Source organism: Anopheles arabiensis, chromosome 3 (genome assembly GCF_016920715.1).
Source record: "Anopheles arabiensis isolate DONGOLA chromosome 3, AaraD3, whole genome shotgun sequence".
NCBI lineage: Eukaryota > Metazoa > Arthropoda > Insecta > Diptera > Culicidae > Anopheles > Anopheles arabiensis.
In genome coordinates, this window is record NC_053518.1 from 84274147 (window position 1) to 84297489 (window position 23343).

The window sequence follows — 23343 nt, forward strand, 5'->3', positions numbered from 1 at the left end:
ATGCAAGGCGGCACGCATTAGGCACATTTTTGCAGTCACATTTCTGATGACCTTCGACGGTGTTGGGTGGGTGGCTTTGTATCTAATGGTCAAGATTGCGATCAGCGAACGGTGCAGATTGTGTCCTGCGCTCCACAACCCCCTCGTCAAGGTGGGTGAGTCATGGCGTTTGATGTGATTTTAATATTCCGCCTTTTAGTGCCTTTTAGTGCTCCGGTTAACGAGGGTGTGAAAGATAAGCGGTTGCTTGCATGAATTAATATGATCCACTTCAAAGACCACATCACATCGGGATCCATTAAATGTATTCCATCAAAAACGTTCATTCACAAGCGTGTCCGTACACCCAAAAACATGGTGGGCGCGTGCACTTCAGCGAACGGTCGAATGTCAAGATCTTCAGATTGCGAAAAATGCGCGCTCTTCAATACTGATTTTTTTGTTTTTCTTGTCCATCGCCCAACCGCAAACTGGATCCGTGACCTGTGCTAATGGGCATCGCGCGGCCAATGGCCTGCTCAGATCGAAGCACAGACGCTCACAAATGCTTCAGACTCGTGCGAGTACGCGCGCGCGCACCCGCCCAACAATAAGGAAGCTACCGAAATCGAATGGGGCACGTCAGTGTCGCGCGCGCGCGCGCTCGCCTCTGCTCGTTGAACCGAAACGGCGAACCTGTCGGTCGAGCCCGCCCAAGTCCATCAACTTTTACCTTGACACTCGAGGAGGAAGCGCGGCTACACCGTGGAGGCTTTTCCCTTTTCGTCTGGTTGCGCGAGTGGTTTTAATTGCACGTGGTGAGATGCACCCGCCGCCGTGCACATGATTCCGCGCTGCTGTATTACGCTTTGATGCGATTATTTGCTGAAGCGTCACCTCGGTGTCGGTGCTGGTCCGCTGTGTGTGCGCCCGTGGACCGACGATGAACTCTGTAGCTTTTTTGAGTACGCGTACCACGATTAACTCGACCCACCGCGCACCGGTAAATTGTACGCTTCATTACGCTTTCCTGTCCACGGTGCCGCGGTGCGGTGGAAAACGGTGTCGATGCGGAATTCCGTAATTGTGTGCGGTGACCGCTGCTGGGGACCCACACACACCGGCTAAACCGGCTGAACGCTTGCGTTCAGGCTAGTTAAAGATGCAATTTTTGGACATCCATATCCTGGTGGACGTTTTACTTTCTTTTGCGTGGGGGGTTTAACTGGGGGGTTTTAAAAGGTGGTCGTATTGCTTGACGAAGGTGCGTTTGAGCAAAACAAAAAGCTAATTTTGCTCTCATTTTCACTTGCTTCTGAAATGCGTATGTCGACTAGTAAAGAAAATAGATAACATAAGGCATTTGTATAACAGTATAACAGTTTTCGTTGTTTTGATTTTCAATTTCAGCCGAAATTTCTATACGACTTTTATGTAAAGAAATAGTTACTAAAACAGAATTATTCTAGAATATAGATGAAAGACTTCAACAGTATTCCAAACTTCAGACGACGAACCCCAATGGGTTCTAATGGGTTCATTCTAATCTAATGTAAAAAGTACTAGAAGTAATTTAAAGTACGGTGTTATACGTAAAAGCTGCTTATCGCCGTTTATCAAATGCCGTGAACATTTTAGACAATAAGATAAAGCGATAACTATAAATTGGGAGCAACAATCCAGATCGACCAGATTCCACAATTTCTTTGTTCCTCTCACCGTTGTTTTCTTTTGTTTGGCTTAACCTCACAGATAGTTCCCAGCCTCGCGAGCATGCGTCATGCACCATTGGCAATGTGAAGTATACGATCCTTTCGACATCGGTAGCCACCGATCGATTATAGACCCCTGAGCTGCTCCTCCAGCCAAAGCTTCCACCATTGCGCGAGCACATTCCACACGCCCGGGCCAAAAATGATTCACCATCTCTCGGCTCGAAAAGGTACGGCACAGTACCAGTGCTGCGCGCCCGCAAGGTTAAGCAAACACACTTTGCGGGCGTGTGCGTACTTTCGGGGCCAACTATTAGCTTCCATTAACTGTCAACCTCCGGGGCTGCGGCGGTGTGCCCCGTTCGACCGACTAATTAATATTCTATAAACGTCACGGCAGCCCGCAGTACACACAGACCCCCAGCTACTCCACCACACAGCGTGTCTTTAGGAAACGGTTCTTGGCTGGCTGGCTGGCTGACTGGCTGGCTGGCATAGGCTTTTACCGCGATCAATTTCCGCCCTTAAATATTCGGCATCCGCCATTGCTCAACGCGTGTGCGGCGTACCAGACCGGAAAACGGGGCGCACACTCAGTGGGTGCATTCAATATTGCGATTAATAACTTCATTACACGCGTACGTACCTACGGGTGTACCCTACACTAATACTACGCAATCGGAAGACTCATTGCAACTAATGCCCGATTTCTTCCGACTTCCGACGCAGTCTTTGTGGCAATAAAGAGCAATAAAGTATTGTGTTCGACATACTTTTACCATCGAAAACTCGTTCAGTAAACACTTCGGACAACATGCGAACCACTGTCTGAGCCGTCCGGCCGTACGTGAGGGCATTTGCAAAGGAAGGTCCGAGGATGGATGGGCAGAGATTTACGATATGGTTGTGGTGCATGTAGGATTACAAATTGGTTGAGTATGTCCTCTGTTTGAGAGCAGAAGTTGAATGTGCCGGAGGCACATTATACAATCGGTTCGATCCTAATTTGCGTAATATTTATGACGAGTTTTATGTAAGTCTAGGCATCTTGGAAATTCCAGTAAAGATCAATAAAACTTTTTTACAGTTTAAACCGCGTTAAATTTACCTTAAGAGGCCGCATCGACTGTAGCAAGAATATCACCTGAAGATCCACCAACGCGTACACACAGCACACTGTTCAGGGAGTGATTCATTCACAAGCCCACCAAAGTCATCGTTGTAGGTTACCGTCGATCTTCACCCTTACACTGTGTACACTCCACAAAGCCCACACACTGCCCCTAACCATTACCATCACGTCACATAAATTACATACAGCGTGCAGCACACCACGACAAGAATGTTAATTGTTGCCACGCAATCTACTACTCCCCCAAGTGCATCCTCGACAACTTCTTCGTCCAGACGTGCGCGCACACTCACTTCACGCTACCCCTGAGGGAAGGATTTCTATTTTACTGTTATTATGCGCGAATCCGTACTTCGCACCACGCGATTAGAATTCCACGCACAGCGCTCTACAAGAGACTCGCCTGGATTCCGATCCGGTTCGTGCACCGGCCACGGCACAACTCACGCAATCGATCGCACCACCGTCGGGATTCGGGGGACCGCATGGCGAACCTGCGAACAGCTGATTTACAAGTGCTCGCGAGCTAACCGCGCCCACCGAATCCTGTACACTCCAAAGAGTTTCCGCTCGGCACAGATCGGATCACCCACCCTCCGGGCGTCCAGGTTAAACTCGAGAGCAAGCGGGAGAGAGATATATACATAGAGAAGTGAATGGCAAACGCTGTGGTGTTGGGCTTTTCGGTACGAAATCGAAAGGATCTCGGTAGAGTGGACAGAGTGTGTAGGTTACAAATTTCCCTACTAATTTGTTGTACCAATGAGTGGAAGTGAGATTGTAACTCCAGCTCGGCTTGGGTGGGGGATATCAGGCATCGCATTTTTTTCACATGAATGTTGTTAATTGAATCATGTGGAATCGATTGATTCATACGGTGGTTAGATATAATAGCCCACTCACCAGCCAGTATGGAGGCAAGATCATGAGTGAAAGATCAGCTCCTTAAACGGCCTGGTGGCCTAAGTGGCCATTGTGTGGCCTTCATAAGGTGCGAATTAGGTGCCAAACATAAAAGTTCCGGAACCGGAGTGACCGTGGCATACCGTGGTGTGTTGTAGTAGTCGCGTCCAACAAGCGAGAGAAGGGTCCGATTGGTTCCACAGTTTTAGGTCCTCTAACATTACATTCTAACTGCAATTTCTGGGCCAGGGGCGCGCTGTTGTGTACGGATGATGGTGATTATTTTCATAATCATGTTAACTGAAACGTCTGGTAAACCTTTTTTCGATTCGCTTCCAGGTTGTGCTTTTTTTTGAGATACTTTCGGTGTTGGGTGTGGGAGTGCGCGACCCTCACACCGTATTCGAACAACAGTGCATGCATTCCAAAGTGACCACTCCCAGCCAGCCGGTGCCCGGACATGAAGGTGAAAATTAGCTCTATTTATTTACCCTTGCCTCTCCCATTCACTATCCTTCCTCTCCCTGCTGTGCTCCAATGGGTCTCATGTCGTGAATTATGTTACGAAAATGAAATCATTCATCTTGTGCCCGCTAGGACACACGGACTAGCTGCGGTGGTCTAGAATATCCTTGAAGAATGCCACTGGAGCCCCCTGTTCGGTTGGGTGCTGAGGACCACTCACTTCACTAAAGAGCAATATTGGGCTTCAGGGTTTTTCGAGAGCAACTTAGTCGAGCACCTCGAGGGTCTGCGTATATATCGTTAGCGTTTAAACAAATATGCATGCACCGTCCGCCCCCGTCTGGAATGGGTTCGCTTTGGGGGGAATTGACTAAACTGCTTCAAAATGGACAAAGATTGCGATCGGTTGGGGGAAGGAAAACAGAACCATGTTCGAAATACCCCACCTTTTCGATCACCAATTCAGTCCTGTCGCGAGCCAAGACAAATAATAAACTGACATTTAACATCTCAATTTCTCAAGACCTTCAGAGACGGAGCGGAGAGACAGGGGTCCACTAGTGCGTTGGGAGTGACCGTGCGTGAGTTATGCGCGCGTGCGTCTCGCTCGGACGGGACAAGATTGAACGGTGGCAAACGATCGGGTGCACCGCCATTCCTATACCGGCCAGAGTGACTTATTTTTCGGTCGTTCCAAATAGAATGTCCTTCCCAAACTTAACAACTCTCATGCTCCAGTGCCTTAATGTGTGGTGTCTGGTACGGTTTATGTGCTCCGTCGGACCATAAATCCTTGACCCAACTCTCCCCCTGCTGGGCGCGTTGACAGAACAATTTGGGAGAATGGGTGTCCCGCGCCAGAATGTATGTCTCTATTTCAACGAGAGATGCTTATCGTTTCCTCGCGCAATAGTTGCGCTGTAAACGGCTCGTTAAAGGAAATCAATCAAATTTTGTTGCTCTACCACAGGGCACTCTTTTAAGGCTAGTAGATCGAACGGTTCAGATGTCGCACAGATAGTGCCTTTATTGCATCATCAAAGGCGGCAGTTTCGTAGCGTGTGGTGACGTACCGAGGTCGCCGCATACACACCAATTGTATCGATTTTCCTGCCGATGGTGACGTAAAAAAAGACCTCCATTGACACACAACGTTTTCTAAACGTTGAAGGAAGGTTCTAACACACAAACCCAAGGACCCGGCTGCGATTATGATGGCAAACGACAGTAATTTTGCATCGCTTGCACATGCATCTAATTGTGTGCGGGAGGGAGGCAGCGAGGAGGAATCGATCGCGGTAGACCTGCATTATCTGCCCACGCGTACAACAAAAGGGCACCCCCGTCCGTGCGGCTGAGGGTGGCCTCATTTAAACCATTGGCTAATGTTTCGAGCTTTGCCGGCTCGTAATGATGCTTAAACCGACAATTTGCTTCCTTTTTGTTACGATTGTTAAAAAAAACGCCGTTGCCTCCCTTCATGCCCATGTGCACACTGACATTTGGCAAAAGCTGACGGGGCGTTTTTTTGCAGACGTTTTGCAACAAGCGTGCCAAACTTCCTCTTTTTTTGTGTGCATATAATCGAGCCTGCTACTGACGCCAGTAGCACACCTACCGCATTTGTGCCGCATTGCTGACCCTCAAGAGGAGTAGGAGTCTGGTGCTGCAGTTGGGAGCCCTCGGTAACACGTGGGACGCAACGGTCCTAACCCCTAACCTCGTGCACAAAATCATCGACATTATCGATTCGATTTGCATGCTTACCCCGCTGCTGGTGGCGGTGATGGTGATGGTGTTACGTCCTCCGGCGCAGCGACCGGGTTAATTTGAGGTGCCGTATTTAGGTAACGAGGGTTGAAGGGTTACCCAGAGCCGAACCGAACGGGGTAAATGATAGCCTGGGAGAATTATTGCCACATGTTTCGGTAAGGAGGAAGGATGGCGTGATAGATTGCCCGGCGGGGAAAGAACGAGTATTCAGACTGCTCGATCGGAACAAGGAACGGCTGTGTCGCAACAATGCTGTGACAGGGCAATGCTGGGGCGTACATTTGCAGCAGCAGTATCGATACGGTTGGCTGGCGGTTAATTCGATATGATTAGAGCAGCGCTCGTTGGCTGTAGAACGCCGAACGGCATTACTGATATTGATATGGAGACATACAACAAGTGCTTTGGTGTGTGGTACAGGTTTGAAATGGAAATGAGGTTATGAATGGATGATAACGCATTTAATAAGTAGGTTTTAGGGGTAGCTTTTCTGGAATTTAATTCAATCAACATTACATCACTAGCTTTCGTTCATCCATCTGGGGCCACATTCAACGAGAAAACGTTAAGTAATCGTCAATAAATGCATATAATCTTTGCCTTTTACAATCATGTCTTACTTCGGACATTTGTTGCAAAACAACTATCAGAATAAGTGCAAAACTAAGAATGAGAGCATGATATACTTTACACTACTTTATATTGCAAGACTTAAGATTTGCCAGGACCTATACCTAACTAATCCAATGTACAATATCACAGGTGCAACATCTGGGAGGAAGAACATGTCAATTCAGCAATTTCATCGAATAACAAAAGTTTTGAAAGCTTTTATATAACATGGACTTCATTTTGCAAGCTATCCATGCTTCTCAGTTGGTTACTTCATTGTAAATTGAGTAGAACACTGGAGCAATTGACATGAATAGAATTCCATCTTAAATTTGGCCCACAGTAGCGATAAACTACTTCGTTAATTTGAAAATTCTCAATGTGTTTGCTTATAGATTGAAGCATCCATGTTGCTGTTCTTAATTTTTAACACTATGTTAAACACTTCCTCATATTTTGATGTCGTATGATTTCAGTAGACAGGTACTGTCATGTAGGATCATGAACAGGAATCAGCAATTAAAACTTCGCTAAATGTTCATCGCTTCTTATTGTTATAATGGTAGTCAGAGTTTTGAATATATAAGAAGAAACAAAAAACAAAAGGAACTGTTATTGTTCCTGTATGCAAAACCGTAGAACAATGGTAAAGTGCACGGCTTAAAAATGTACTCGTCGTAGTCATACTATAGGAACATGATCTAGAGATCTACTTACATCTCTACGTTTTCAAACAATCGTCAAATATAGTCGTTATTAACGAATTCAATCAATCTGTTCATACAATCAAGGTAAGATGATCTCTAAGATGTCTAAGATGTAGTATCTTCAAGATGAGTTGTTTCTGTTAGATGAACATATTGATGGTCCCCTTAGATTCCATACATTTTCTGTCTCTTCAAGATGAATATCTCCTCAAGACGAATATTCTTCAAACTGCATATGTGATTTGGCATCCTTCATGGCATTCTTTAAGGTGAATTATTGGATGACATTTCACAAAAAAAGTATATGAATATCTCTCTAAACTGACGGTTCCTTGAAGTTTCACCTTAGAGAGATTTCACTGTAATAATCAGCTATTCTTCATGGGAATCTTGAAAGAATTCATCTACAAATCAGCAAAATAGCGAATATTTCAATTTCAATTTTACATTTTATTCAATATAGAAGGCCTGACTGACAGACACGCTTTGCAATCATACCGAACGATCCCGTCTCTGATTTCATAATTTGATTTAACATCTATAAACGTATTGCTCCATTTCAACTCAAGTACCACACACCGCACCCATTACATCTATAAAAAAAGTGTATTTTGCTCTTTGCCTGCTAAGCAAAGGCAACTTTGGACAGGATCCTTTATCAATTATGTTTCCCAAACGTTGTCCCATTTGCTTGTCTAAGGCGCTTCTAACAGAAACATAACTGTTAAACGATCCGCTCCCGGGCACTCACACGGTGGGGACCACCCAGCATCTATCGGATAGCCACCGGTTGTTCATTGGGCAAGCATCAAGTATCTCCGCTGCCTACCCCTGTGGTGCTACCAGTCCTTTGCAATCTCGATGCACTTTTCCCATCATTTCGGCGGCAGCGGGTGCTCGCGTCCAGTGCAGGGCAATCGTAATAATAAAACACATGTATCGTAATAGCATATTTATGTAATGAGCTCTCTCCCCCGTTCGCTCGCCCGTTTTGCGGGAGTCACCCCGAGGGAGTTTGTTCTTTTTTTTATCATCATCACCCTTCCGCCAGCCTTCCTGCGGGCGTATGCACTTAAACGACTTTTTGTCTCCCTGTCACGTGGTTTGCATGAGTGAAGTTGAGTGAAAATATAAATAATACAAACGTGATTATATGCACACACCGTGTTCGATTGGAGTCGCGAGAAACTGTTTGGGCTAGATTGGAGAGCCTTCTGCAGTTTGTCGTTCGCGTTCCCGCCAGATGTGCGGGGCGAATCTCGGGTGGTCTCCACCGTCCACAAGATCGCTCCTTTGGTTTCGCCCGGGCGCTACCTTTTTGTTACACATTTTAAACTGTGCGATGTTTTCTTTCTGTGTCCCTTTTTTCCCGCATTTGGCTCGGGCTGGTGAGGGGTTTTCCGACTGCAGCAGATCATGTGCACCGCACACATTACCATGTGCACTTGGGTCAGCGACAGTTGTTTTTTTTTCTCCTACGCCCGCTCTACTAGTGGCGCCAGGTAATGGGGGTAGTATGTTTATTTTTTTCGGTTTCCTCCACCGATCGAACACACATGGACTTTCCCGCACTGTATGTCCCATACTGTCTCACCTTTCCTTACCCCGTTGCCTCCCATCTAATCCTTCAACATCGTGAACGTGACAAACGGGGCCGCCATCGCCAGCACCCGTCGCCGAACTATATCACGTATCACACCGTGGGGGGGACGAGGAGATTGTCTCTGTGGCCAGTGTTGGCCGGCCGATTGGGCACACCGTATATTTGCAATCGCGACCAGTTTTCGCGTGGCTCGCCGGTGTCCTGCTTTCGATACTTTCCGACAACAACGCACCGACGCGACGACCATGGCCAGCCTCAATGCGCGAGCGCGACCCACTCCACGCGACCAAACCGACCGAACCGGGTGAATGGCAACGCGGTTTCGTTAGATAATGGTGCGCAAGGCAAGGCAAGGTTGGGAAAGCAAACAAATTTGCTCTCATTGTTGCATGGAAATTACTTCCTTGTCATCGGTTAGGTTCGTTAGCTCGAGCCGTGGTTGTTGTATTGGTCCCTCGTTCAAGACAATCAAGATTTAATTAATGATGACATTTCAATCATCGGACGCGTTTACGTTTTCTTCATCATAAAACCTATCAATTGGCATGGAAAATCTATACCTTTAAAAGGCGCTTATGGTGCACGATCGATACTTATTTTGAAATATCGTCACAATCTTATTCTGCACAAGGACATATACACACACACACACGCATTCTTGCACACCTGATACGCAATTCGCACACTTCTGGATGAATAATTTACCTCCAGTAGTTGTCGTTCGGTTTCACCCTAAGCTGATGAAGGCCATGGGTTATCCTTTTTTTTAGCGATCGCTGCTCGCGAACAGGTTCGTAACGCCGCCGTGGAAAGCGATAAAGTGAAAATGAGCCATCAAATAAATGGTGGAAATAAAATAGCACATTTAATAGTGCGTGTGCCAGCCTCACGGTGGGCAGGTTAAGGTTACTTTGCATTGAAGGCTGTATGTGTGGATTTGGATTTCGTTCTCCATCCGGTCGTGGAAGAGCACACTGTTTCTAGAATGGGTTGGCGATGTGGATGAACTTGGAGCTTTTGGATTATAAAGGGCACGTGAGTGCCTTTAACCTATCAAACACTCATCGAAACGGTCTATAAAACCAGGCAAATAAAAGGGGAGAGAAAAAGGATAAAAATGTCTCGAAATGTCACACCAAGCGACGAACTCGCTTCGCTTTCAAATGGTGGTCTTGATGGGCTGGCGCGGAAGAGGTCTACCAAGAACAAGTACGCGATTTTTGCGAACTTACACCGTAAAACCGCCGTATCGTCCCCGTGCACGCGGGGTGGTTTTGCACACACTTTCACATTCGATTGCATCTTCGCGGGGCAGACGGCAGCGAACCCGACCCGATCGTAAAGTGAAATGAAAACTCCGATTACAATCTCTATTACACGAGCGCGCGCCATGACTTTCGGCGTGTGTCCGACCGCCGGCTCAGCGGTGATGAATTGAAGTACTCCATTTTTTTCTTTCTTTTATTTCCTCACGCCTGAAACAGCTCATGTGTAGTCATGCCGCCGTGTGCAGCCCTCCTGCGGCTAATCAAACACCGGTTTCGGTGGCCAATTTTTTGTTTTGTTTTTGGCAAAACGCTCACGTTGCCAATCGGTGAATTTTGCACACAAACAGGGCATTATTCCGATTATTTCCCTCGCGTTATATTTCTACACACGCACACATACACACGTATAAAAATGGCATTTTTCCTTGGGTGGGGTTTTTTTTTCGGGTGCCCTCAACAATATGATCTTCGATGAACGATTGCTATTATTGAATGATGATGATGATTTGCTTGCACATTCATTGCACCCGAGCCCGAGTAATCGGCGTGCGAAGAGAAAGTGAAAGTGATGCCCCACCTGAGTGAGTGTGATGCCGAGGGGGGAGGAGGAGGAGGTGGAAGAAGAAACAAATGGTTTCGGCATAAAGCAGCGCTTATAACGAACAGTAAACGGATTGGTCAAAGTACTGTTTTTACCTGCCCGTAAAGTGTAGCACATTAAGGAGGCTAAATGCGGGTATCACTGCATGCGGATTGGTTCGGTTTATTATTCATTTGTGGGTTTATTTTGAATTGAGTTATTGAGGCGTACGATTTATGGAATAGAAATATTAATATTTATAAATTTGCGTGAAAATACATGCATATTGTATATTGAAGTTATTAGGGATAAAATACAAAACTACCGCTTTCTAGAATTCACTTGAAACTGGGGCCTAAGATGAAACATATTCCTATTCTGACCAAAAGCTAAAGCTAGTCAAAAGGTGCTACGAAAACAATTGAATCTAGATCATCTAAGATGATATCAAAGGCGATCCTATTGCCTAAAGCTCCCTAATCAAATAGGATATTAGGTTCTTATAAGATAATGATTTTGGAGATTAGGATATTGATTCTTATTCAAAATAGAAGCTAGCATTAATGTCACAATGGGTGAGTTAAATGAGACGATGACGGAAGAAATTCAGGAACGTCATCCAAGACGTACTTTAAATACTGTAACGCATAACATATAAGTATAACGTATAACGGCCAGTCGACTAGAACCAATCCTTCATAATCCTCTTTTTTTCTCTACCATCGTCTAAATGTGCTATAACAAGGCCATTTATCACCATAAGAGCACATTGTTCCGTACTCGAATAACATGCACTATTATTACTATCCAATGAGTAACTGTCAGATGTAAGAAACCGGGCCAAGCAGCCTGCAATAGAATAAAAACGAAACTGTCAGATCTGTCATAACCTCTAATTATATCTGCTGTCAGTAATACCATGGTAGCAGTCATGACACAAAGCTCACTAAAACTGACACTTGCTGCAAGGCGTTTGACAAGGCATAGTTCCTATAACGGGGAACGGTTTAAAGCAGTTCAAGGCGTACGCTACAGTAAATTTCAGCCCGACAAGTACCGGGACCGAGTCCCGTTGGCCAAAAGCTCAAACTGGGTGGAACTAAAGTTTTACCTTGCAAAATGTTACTATATCATGCTAAATTGTCACGTTACGTAACGTCACAAAGAAAAAGTTCAAAGCCTCGAGACACAGTGCACATTCTACTGCTCCCTGATAAGAATCTACAATTATCTAACCTCGCCAGCAACAGCCAAAGAGTATGTGAAAGGTTTCCGCTTGGAAGAGTCAAACGTTGGGAGGAAACACACCACACATACACAAACACACATATCGAAGTTCCAGGGCAAATAAATACCATATCAGCAACAATGATTGCCGGAGTCCCCCCCCCGGTAGTATTAGTAATAGAACCCGCACAGATCACAAACATTTATCTCCGGTGGCCAATTATTCCGCGCGGGACACGTTGTGTGTATTATTACCTCACCCAGGAGCGCAAGGTATGATCCTTATGTTTCACCTGGCGGAACGCAAAATTTCCGGCCAAAGCAAAGCCGATCGCAAACTCGGTGGGAAAAGGGCCGACACAAAACGTCGATAGATCACTCACCGGCAGCCGGTGGTTAGTCTAGTTCAGGTACGCCCGCCGAACCTATCGATCATTCGTGAGTCCCTTCCTCCAGTGCTGTGTGTGTGTGTGTGCTTTACCCAATAAACACACAATGACTCTAATCGTGGCCAATAAATCTTTATCCCTTCGCCTCCCTTGAGGCCCTTTTGTTTGTTTGTCCTCTGCTGCGCTGAGCGTACGTAGATTGAAATATATTGCTAATTGAATTGTACAATGTTTTGTGGCAATTTTTCAGCTCGCTCGGTCGGGTTTTTGATGATATAATAACATTTTTGGGGAGTAAGTCCCCCAAGACCCTATAGATAGGCCCCCACACAAACCACATCTGTGTCGTGACAAGCTGACCAACGCGTCGTTGCTGGCATTTGGGGTACTGTAAAAAAACCCTTCTAAAAACTGCATTCTCGTCGATGGTCAGGCCCCAGTTTCGAAGGAGAGCACCAGGGTGTCGGTGTGTTCCGCCTTCTGCTTACACCGTGTACGCCCGAGGCCCGATAAAGTGGTGGTCCCCCCACCCCTTAAGGCTGTCGTTTCGTCGACGGTTCAAATTCATCGCCGTAATTATCGTATCATAGCGCTTTGCGTTGAGCGATATATATTTTTTTCTCTTCTTAGCAACCGATCAAGAAACCTTCTAATTGGGCATTGACCACAGCAAACGGTTGCGTCTAAACGGTTAGGCGGCTGTGCGCGGTGCAGACACACATGCACCCGTCAAGTGCTGAAACGCAAGATTAGTGAAAGTCTTCCCGGGCCACCAGACTCAAAATGGGGGGTCGCACATTGGTAGCAGCAACTTAAGGGCATGGAAATTCGTGCACTATGTCCAACGCCCAATCGACCAAACCCGCGCCCATGAATTAGCCCATTGTCAGCGTACCAGCCCATGCCGTTTTGCTCCAGATCGGTTGTGCAGCGGTGGAATGGCGTTAACTTCATTTGCGCGGAAATGCGATTGGCTTAGAAGCAGGGCGCGCTCGTAACTCCAACAAGAACCCAGGGGGTACTACAAGGGGAAGGGGAAAGAGCCTGTGTCAATTAATGCGGTGTCCACCCATACCCATGTGTGCTACTTCACGCTCCATTGTAGTGATTCCAGCTTCCAGCCACGACGGATCCAATTATTTCTATTTGAACTAGCCGCAACCAAAAAAAAAACATGGGACAAGAACGTAAGTCATACCAGATTGGGGGAAACTTCGTTCGCCTATAAGTAATCTCATGTTTAGTACGTTACACCTTCTCTCCCTCTCCCTTTCTTGCACCTTTCCTATTGGAAGTTGTTCACGCCTTGTATCATTCAAATGAGCTCTTATGCAATTGGCGCCGCCGTTTGATTCTAAAATCGATCCACGATCGACAAAACCAAAAAAAAAACCACAACACACGTTTTGCCACTACCGGTTGCGCACTACTTATCTACCTCGTTTACCTATTAGTAGGCCTGTTTAAGCCTACAGATCGGGTTCTTAAAAATAACACTCAGGCCCCATTCCGCGCTTAATCCCCATTTTCGAGCGTTATTGCAGTGGGATTAAAGCGTGCTGTGGTTAAAGCACCGAAATCACGGGTGAAAAACAAAATCACGCCCTTAATGTGCGGATCCGCTGAACAGTAAGACCGCCCGAACGAAATCCGGTAGTCGTCCGGATAGTAGTTCTCCGACACGAAACACGACCAGCTGGGTAATTAAGCTTCGCCGAGCACATGTTGCTGATGTCTTGATTTCTTGACCGCAGGTCCGTTTCGAAGGCATTAGGTCAGTCGGACGCGGGTGACAGACAGGTATATCGGACAAGGGAGGCTTACGGCCGCACTGAAAAGGTAAATAGTACGTCGCGCGAGTAGATAGGTAGCGGACAGCACACACCACTCTACTAGGTCAAAGGTGGTGCCAGCCTGCTGTACACACCGAATGGCAGCAGTCAATTTCGGTGCCCTCGAGCACCACAATCGTTCTCCGTTTACTGGATACTCGCTTGGTGTGTGTGTGATTGATGGAGAGGAGGGCTGGTTGTTGCAATGTCGATTGAAATGAACAGAGAAAGATCGCCACCTTGTCTGCCAGGGTGCCAAACTTAAATGAAATCATTTACCCCTGTTACTCTCCGGTAAGGAGATCGTGCTACAGGGGGTTTCGAGCGGCCAAAAATTGGTATAGTAAAATACACACAATCACAATACATATGCACACGCAAGGCACTAGGTGTTGATGGAACTGTGCGAAATTGGAAAGTGGGTAGTGGGCCGTAGCACCCGTCATGATACTAATTGCCAGGGACGGTGCAGTTAAAGTTCTTGCAAACAATTGGCCGCTTCTTTCAACTTTCCGTGTGACATGGTTGCATCATCGCATGGGCTCCGGGCCAAATGGTTTGAGGGACAGTTTTGCGGCTAATTGTGGCTCGTGTGTGTGGAGTACATTGGTCCTTCGACGACGACGTCAATCAACTCTGGTGTGGTGTGATGAAGCACTTTAATTTGGTGTAGTTCATTGTTAGCAATATTTTCGGCAGCTGGTTTCGCTTAATTCGAACTAATTGTCTATAATGGAGGAAAACTGTTATACTGAGGATTAAACATCAACATATGAGAAAAGGAAGCCATACGAAATGTTTTATATAAAATTATAAGCCAATTAGGGCATAAGACTCGGTCAAGTTGTATAACAATTATTTTGAAAACCAATCATTATCGTTTGGCTAAACGCTCAATTTAGGTTTCAAACCTGTTATACGGTTTACAATACAAACTTCATTTACTTAATACCTAAGTACCTTTGAGACATAAAAGAAAATCTAACAATTCTAAATAAATATGCAATAGTCGGTTTAATTAAGTGCCCACAACTTACAATTTTACATTTTTCTATCTCATGAAAAATTCAATTATCGTACTGCTTTATTTTTTGAAACATTATTCGTTATATGCTTATGAATGTGCAGTACCAAACTATGACAAAAATGAGAAGTTTGATTTAAGTAAGTTTGCTGACAAAATACAGAGCCTATTATAGCTTAATATACGCTCAATTCAGTTCTCAAAACTGTTATATGATTTGTAGTAAAAACTCTCCTTACTCATCATACCATATACCGTTGTTCCTATATTGCCCATAACGCAAACCTATCATTGCTCGGTCGCCTCATAACAACGCCTTCGCTCACGATGTGAGTCGCCCTTTGGCGGCCCTTACACACACACACCAATATTGTACGAACCGGAGCGGCCACGACCGAATTGGTGTCCCATTTCCTCACAAAAACAAAGTCGTGTGACCCACGATGCCCATCGGGTGCGAGGGTTGGCAGTTGCCATACGGGAAGGTGTCCTTCCCCTTCCAGCAAAAGGGACGGCCTTGATTGTTGCTACCTTTTTTACCACCCATCCGCAACAATCGACGAACATACACATTCCCAGCAACACAAAAGGGGACTACTCTAAAAACAAAAAAAAAACAGAGCTACAACAACAAGGATCGCCTTGAACCACAAAGCAAAGTTAACCAGCCGATACTGTTGCTAACCGTGTTCTGCACGTTCGATCTGGGGCGCGAACGGTGTATTAATTCCTGTTCTTAATCTCAAAACCCCGGGACAGAGCCCTCCCACCCTCTCCATTGGTCGTCGAGGTTAACTACGGTGCGGAAAAAAGGAAAAGTAATTCACTGGCACCATGCCCGTGGTCGCCCGCCATCGTGACGTCTAAAAGCGGCGGCAACGGCGGCAACGTCTCCGGGTTCGGTACGATGTCATGCGAGAACCCCACCCTTTCCAGCGGGTAAGCTGCGTGAGATCGCAAAACTACACCGTCCGCGCGCTTTGTGGATGAAACTAATGAGAATCTTTTACAAAAATTTGGTGAAGGGAAACGGACAGAAGAACCATCGAGAGCAGAGGAATCGAAGCGTTTTTTGTTGTTGCTGTTGGGCGATTGCAAGAAGGGGTTGGGGAAGGGTGCCGCACTGAAGGACACACTAACTAGTACATTCGGCTGACATTGAACATTGAGAGTCACACAACCAGGAAGTGAGTTGGAATTGTGTTTGATACAGAAATTAACATTAGCCAGTGGGTGGAGCTGCGCAATTATCCGGATCTTGTTGATAATTGCGTTTGCTTTTTTACGCTTTTGCATACGGCTGTTGGGTTTTTCGAATTTTATTTGCTTGGACAAACACATTCGACCGTCATCAGTTAGAATATTATTTGACATTTGTTCAACATTTGTGGAAATCTACAGTCAAGACTGCAATCAGTAAATGTAACAAAAACTATACAATTTTAAACCTTCTAAAAGAGTTTCACATTTTATGGAAATTAACACTTATTATTGCAGTCAGTCATTTCCAATATATATTACGGACATGATACTGGCTAATTGGTGCAATGTAATACTACTCTATTTGAACAGAGAAATTAAATCTACTGACTGGTCAGTAACAGCAATCTAAAGGCGTTTATCTAACTCAATTTGCAGCAAAGGTGTTGAAACAAAGGCCCAAATTCCCCTTCCCAACAGTGTGATCTAATTAATTTTTCATACAGGAAGTAAGGCGGTGTTTGAAGGCGCCCTCCCCGCCATAATGGCTTAACACCAGCGTGCCTGATGTTTAATGGTGCAATAAAATGGAGCTAAGCAACAATAAAACAAACGGTACACAGCGACAACCGACACCAGGGACAAACATAAAAACGAAACAAAGGTAAACACACTGCTGCTCCTACCGGCTCTATTGTGGTCATTATTTCGGTACGCAATGAATTCCAAACGGGAGCCAATTTTAATGATGCAAAACTAAGCGCCACACACTACCCGCTGCTCGGTTGTGCTGGTTGTGGTTTTGATTTGTAGACCCGACCAGTGTATGCAAACAATGTTGAGCAGACAAAAATGGAAAGTAATTTCACTTCTCTGTGAAACATTACACAAAAACGCACCCGCAGGAGGAGGAGGAGTCGCCGCTGATCAACAGCACCATTCGGGCGTTTGAAAACCGATCGTTCGCACTCGAATCGAGAGAAGCGAAGGAGCAACAGCACACAAAAAATGCCCATATCTCAAGGCAAGAAATGTGTACACGACGGGGGAGCAAAGGGGAAGCAAGGCAATGATATGCATGATCCTCTCCGGTAGCACATATCGAGAAGAGCAACACAAACGGCTTGTTTTCGGACACGGTGTTGTGGCGGTACCGCCGCACCACGTTTCACGGTTCAGTGGAGAAATTCGCAATGCAAATCGAGCGGCGCGCGGGGTACAATAATAACGAGAGTACGCGCGAGTTCACCACGTCGGTAGCCTTTGTTAGCTGTATGGGGTCTTTCTTTCTTCGTTCGGCGTGAAAAATACGCAATTTTAATATTTAAGTGCGCATGTCGTACACTTGCTGCTTGCGTATAATGTGTGGCAAGGTTCGTCGCTTTTATTTGAAGTCTTTCGTTTCCCTTCGACCTGCCAAATCGCTGCCAAAAACAACGTGCGGAAACTACTGAAGCAGGATCCGCGTCCTGGTACGATAGGATGTGTGTTTGGCTACCTTGCCTGTGTTTGGGCCGAATGTTTCGATGAGCCCATTTATTATCGGAACCGGGCGGGGGACAACGCAACCGAGCAAACAAGCGAGTTGGCACATTCGTTACGTTTGACTTTTACACTGGAAGTATAAATTCATGTTGACTTTGAAATGAGTAAAAACGCAAAGCAATGCATGCTAAAAACCATAGAGGCGTACAAACACACACACGCCCTGTGCCACCATGTTGGTAGGACATGGTACAATATTCGTTCCGTGGTGGGCTTTTGTGTTCGCGTTAGTTACGCGGTGGCAGGAAATTGTTAACGCCTGGTCGTTTCGTTTTCCGTCGGTCATAAAACTGCACACAGGACTTGTGGTCAGTTGCCTGGGGCGCTTGGCGGGCTGGTGGGTTGGTAAAACAAAGCAAAAGCGAACGCCAAATTAAACAAGCACAATAACGCAGCCCACCTTATCCTAACGAGAATGCCGCTGTCTGCGGCTCGGTTAGCAATCGATCGATCGAGATCTGGTGTGGATATGTTTTCCTTATTGTCGATCGTTACGTGCACAGGTGTGTGTGGTTTTGGTGTTAAAGGAATTGAAGAAAAAATAACACACCACCAACAGAACATACTTTACACTTACTACATGCAACGACCGGGAGTGGTCAAAGTGTTTGCTTGTTATCGCATCGACAGATTTCATCAGCCTCTTTGGCCACGGACTGGTGGTGGGGTTCATGTAAGCGAACATATTTATAAACAGACTATTTATGTTTCCGTCTGTCTGGCTGGCTGATAGGCAAAGGCAAATGAAAAATCGCACCCAACAACGGGCTAGTCCGCTTCAGGTGCACGAATCCCGCAGCAGCACCACTGGCCACTGGTTCACGATTCAGTGAACTGATTTTAATTGATGTTTCTTTTTTAATCGAACCGTACCGGGCACGGTGATGATGTGCGGAATATGATATGAAGAGGCGTTACGACCGTCCAGCGGGACGAAAGCATTATTGTGCAACAGGAAATCTAGCGGAGAAGCCTGCCACTCGTTCTTCTGCGCTCGTGTTACTGATTTTCTAGGGATTTGTTTTTTTAATTCCATTTCTATGCAGACTTTTTGCACGCTCCATAAGAGTAGCAAAGAGTGTCTTTTGCTGTGCACGTAATAGTACGTCGGCATCGATGATTGGAAGGAAATGAGATTCAATTAGCTGATTCGAAACCATTCAGTATAATGTTTAGTGTGTGCTGGTGGGGCTTGCATGAAAATCAGTTACTGGTCATAGTTGGCTAGGCGGGTCGCGGAGATAGGAAATGGTGTACATTTGTTATCTGTGTTAGCAGACGGCGTGAAGAGAACGGAAAAGCAACGAGTGTATGTGGGAAAAGCATGGGAAATATTGAACGGGCATTAAAGAAATATTTAATTAAACTATTATTTGTTTACTATGAAATCAGGAATTTGTGTAAGATGTAATAAAACATGATCATCTCGTTTAAAACAAAATGACTAGTACGGTCGTTCTAATGTTAATATTAGGTACACTGCAGGCGATTTCTGTTAAGATAGGTTTATGTCGCGCAGGGTATAAATGTCTGAATGTTACCATCATCTTTGAACACGGATGGCCACGACACATAAATGTAATAATACCAGAATAAAAGGGTTTTACAAAATGAAACACAATTCCTTTACAGCATAAATCAACATTTGGAATTAAACAGGAATAAATGGCTGGGGAAGATGTAATAATCAAAAACATCAATACTAGTACGATTGTAGTTGTCCGACTCTTCTTTAAATTTACGAGAATTTGGTTCAAATTCAAAGCTGTCTGGACCATATATGAAGATACTTGCAATTGTTCATTTAGTAGGAATTATTAGCTCAACAATTGACAAGCACAGTCTGCTGGATTGGTTTTCTTTTTATTTAAAGGAGCCTGTTTGTTTATCACGATATATTGTTCCCCAAATTCTGCATAAAATTATATTTCCTCCAAGCTTTAAGATAACTTCAACTACATCAATTTAGTAGATTGTGCAAGAGATGTTATCCCGTGCTTTATTTAGACAGCTAAAGCTTTCTTCTGAACTGAATTCTTTATAATGAATACAATAAAGCGTCGCTGGCCAGACAAAGTCCATGATGACCAAAGTCACTATAAATCTATTGACAGACAGGAATAGATCTGAGCCTATCTGATACGTGCCATAAGATTGATATCGCAGAAACACATAATTGATTAGACCCAACAAAGTCTGAAGGTTCTTCTGATTATATATTTGTGTTCTATATCCACTTATATAGTTGGTCTTCGCTCTCCATTTCAATTACAATATTTGTTATCAGTATGGCGATGTGAATGAAGTATATCAATCATTCGATAATCAATATGTCCAACAAAATATAAAAGGATCACTTATCATCGTTATTTGTCGAGAAAAAAAATCCATTCACTGAAGTTGGCACTATTTTTCCGACGATCTTTGTTATTTATTTATAATAAATATCTTTTTGATAAAGAAAAATAATAGAATCATACACTGATGTGGAGATATGTTACATTAAAGTTTGTATCAGGATATCTCTTTGTATCACCCATTTCACATTTCTGCTATAATCCACATAACTTTAATTACCTTGATGTATTTAAAACAACATACACAATTTACATACGTACACACACTGATAGACAACGTTTGATACACGCAACACCAGAACAAAGAATATTCTTCAGCTCAAAAGACAAACTTCGCAAAACCACCACCCACAGGAAGAACTGGCCCATGAGCGGCAAGAACCGATTTCGCATCTGGACTACCCGAGACCAGCACCCGATCAACTAAGTCGCCGACCTTCCCCCGCCTCGATCAGAATATGTGTTGTGTTGTTATTGCTCCGGGAGGTTCGCTGCCCGAGTGCTGCCCGAGGTTCTATCCTCTCAAATGTCAACCACATTTTTGCGTGCCGACTACAGGATCCCTCGGGACGGGTTCTGTATTTCTGGAGACCGTCAGATCTTCTCTTGCGGCATCTCGGGCCCAGAAGGGAAGAAGCAAAGTGAAAGGTTTATTTTCTTACTCTTTCGCTTCTTTCGCTATTTATCTCTTTCTCTGACGCTTGTGCTCTGTAAGACGCGACGTGCAAGAATGACGCAGCAAGAAAAGTCGCTTAAACTTACGCAAGCCCGAAAGCAAGTCGGTTCATTTGTATACGATGGCGATGGCCTCTACAACACTCACAGAAAGGGAGATGTACGCGCGGGCGCGCGCATCTATCGGACGGTTGTCATGGTGCTGGCTCTCCCTTGCCTCCTGGCGTCATCTTACCGCCACCCGTCCCGTTTAACATCCAAATGTGTGGCGCTGATTTGTGCTTGATTTAGGTTTCATAAAACGATGATAAAAGATGGGCACGATCGAAGGAAGGAATTGGACATTGGTGCTGCTCTCCGCGTAGGAGATGAAGCCACCAACTGGCCGAAAAAAAAAGAAACCCCCGATCGTGAGCTGGTAATAACTTACGTAACACGTGGCATCACTAGGTATCATCGGGACTGAGGGAGGCATTAGCCCTCCCTCCCGTCTTGAAGCCGATCGTCGTCAGTAGGGCTCACTCTTCCGAATGGAGAGCTCGTATTTCATCCTGCCTCAAAACGGCAACTCGGTCAGTGGTGGTGTCTGGTCGGCACGGTCCTCTAAGTCCGTCCTAAATCGTGTGCGCTGGCTCTTCTGCTTCTTCTTGGGGCCAGTGTATCTTGCTGGCTGGCCCAGGTCACGCATGCCGAACTCGATCGGCGCCCGGGGAATAGGGGAAAACTGGAGTTTGTGCACTCGATTGCATAAATCTCATCCCAAACCTCTCACCCGCGAACGGACAGCACCAGCTCGGAAACCCCCTCCCCGTGGTGCGTTTACATGACTATTGGAGCATGACGGTCGGGAGCGGAATTGAATTTGGAATTCAGCAAACGGAAAAGGTCAGCCAGAGCGGCATCGGTGTAAGTGTGGCGGCAACGAACCCGCACCGTCTCCCGCATCCGGTGATGCCTCCCAAACCCGCCCAAAGTGGTAAGTACGGGTGCGAATTTCGCTTGCGCAAGCGTCCCGAACGCGTCAATCTGTCCGGCTCCGGGTTGGTAAGATTCAATTAGTCGCAGCAGACTAGGGCCGCACACTATTGGAGCACGTCGTCCTCTGTACATCGGATATCGATCCGCCGAGCCGCCAACCATCATAATCGTGCACAAAGAAAGCGCAAAAATTGCCGCCCTCCAATTCCAATTCGTCGGCGGACATGCTGGCTGTTTTTGCATGCGCGATTAATTCCAGCTCGAACAGCTTCAACAGAGGGGGCGCCAACGTACAGGAAATAATCATCCTTTGGCAAGGCACGGCAGGCTGCAATCATTGACATTTATATTAACGCCCCGTGCGCGCGCACGGTTCAACAGACGTTGGAAGAATCCAACACCGCTCTATATAACCAACTCGCCGAAAAGGTCAGCGAACCGCATCGAAAATCCTCCGTGCCAGGAAGGAAGGAAGGAAACAGGGAGAATAACCAGACACAGATCAGCCTCTTGGCGTCTTGGCAAATTAACCTCCCGCTGTCTCACGTCACTGCTGAGGAGCATCAGTTGTATACACACTGTTTTTTTTTACTTAATCTCTTTCGACCAACTCCAGCCACACAAAGAGAGTCCGGTGGACTCTTGAGCAGTGGTTTGCCGATGGCTCAGTGATCCTCCACACTGGCTAACTAACTGAGCTGCTTTCCAAGAGTGTGCGAAACCGGTTCAATAGCACCCGCCTCAAGCCAGCAGCTACACAACAACCGGTCATTTGCTCGGGGAGAAACCTAGAACCCACGGGTCGTACAAGATCCGACGATCCCGGATGTGGGCAGATTCTGGTGCGCTGGCAGTCTGTTCACTTAGCTTAACGTCCAGGATTTGCGCCCAGCGTTTTGATTTGTTGCTCGTTTTCCTTTTACGCTAATCACAACATTGACCGGTCGTCTCAAGGTATGCAAATGTCAATTCGTCCCTGTTTGACATTCATTTAGTAGATTAAATACAGTTGGCTGCGTAGCGAAAGGCCAACGGAGCGCATCTGTGTGGAGTAGCAATAGGTTCAGGAAAGAGCACTACATTGATTTTATATGAACCAAATCGGTCAGTGCAATGAACCATGACATCTGGCGCGGAAGATCCCAAGCCTGTTTAAGGAACATGCACCTCAATATTCTGAGTTCTGAGATATCATGATTTGTACTAGGAATGTTTGAACATTTCTGAAGATTCTTGTTTACTTGTGATATCATCATCTCCAATGTTCTAAGAATGACTCTAGATCCTAAATATCTTCTGAAAAATACCTTTAACCATACAAAGACAACTCATATGGAAATGCTGGAAACGGAAGTGTTGCCTTAAACAATTAACAAATTATA

At 45.6% G+C, this 23343-nt stretch overlaps 1 protein-coding gene and 1 long non-coding RNA gene across 9 annotated transcripts in view; one reads left to right on the forward strand and one right to left on the reverse strand.

Moving 5' to 3' along the window:
• LOC120904679 overlaps window positions 1–23343 on the forward strand; it is a 70633-nt gene that overhangs the window by 28969 nt on the left and 18321 nt on the right. The window lies entirely within an intron of this gene.
• Window positions 1–23343, reverse strand: part of LOC120904674 (transcription factor mef2A-like) — an 85290-nt gene that overhangs the window by 27628 nt on the left and 34319 nt on the right. Inside the window, exon 1 of one of the 8 annotated variants that reach the window (XM_040314869.1) lies at window positions 20529–20718. The exons of 5 other annotated variants lie outside the window; for them this stretch is intronic. Coding sequence is in view for 1 of the 3 variants with exons in the window: in XM_040314872.1 (XP_040170806.1) it covers window positions 2800–2814 (15 nt within the window). In the remaining 2 variants the exon portion in view is untranslated. Of the gene's footprint in view, window positions 1–2799; window positions 3206–20528; window positions 20719–23343 lie in introns of those variants that run through there. 2 more of the 8 variants (XM_040314873.1, XM_040314872.1) reach the window with 2 other exon arrangements.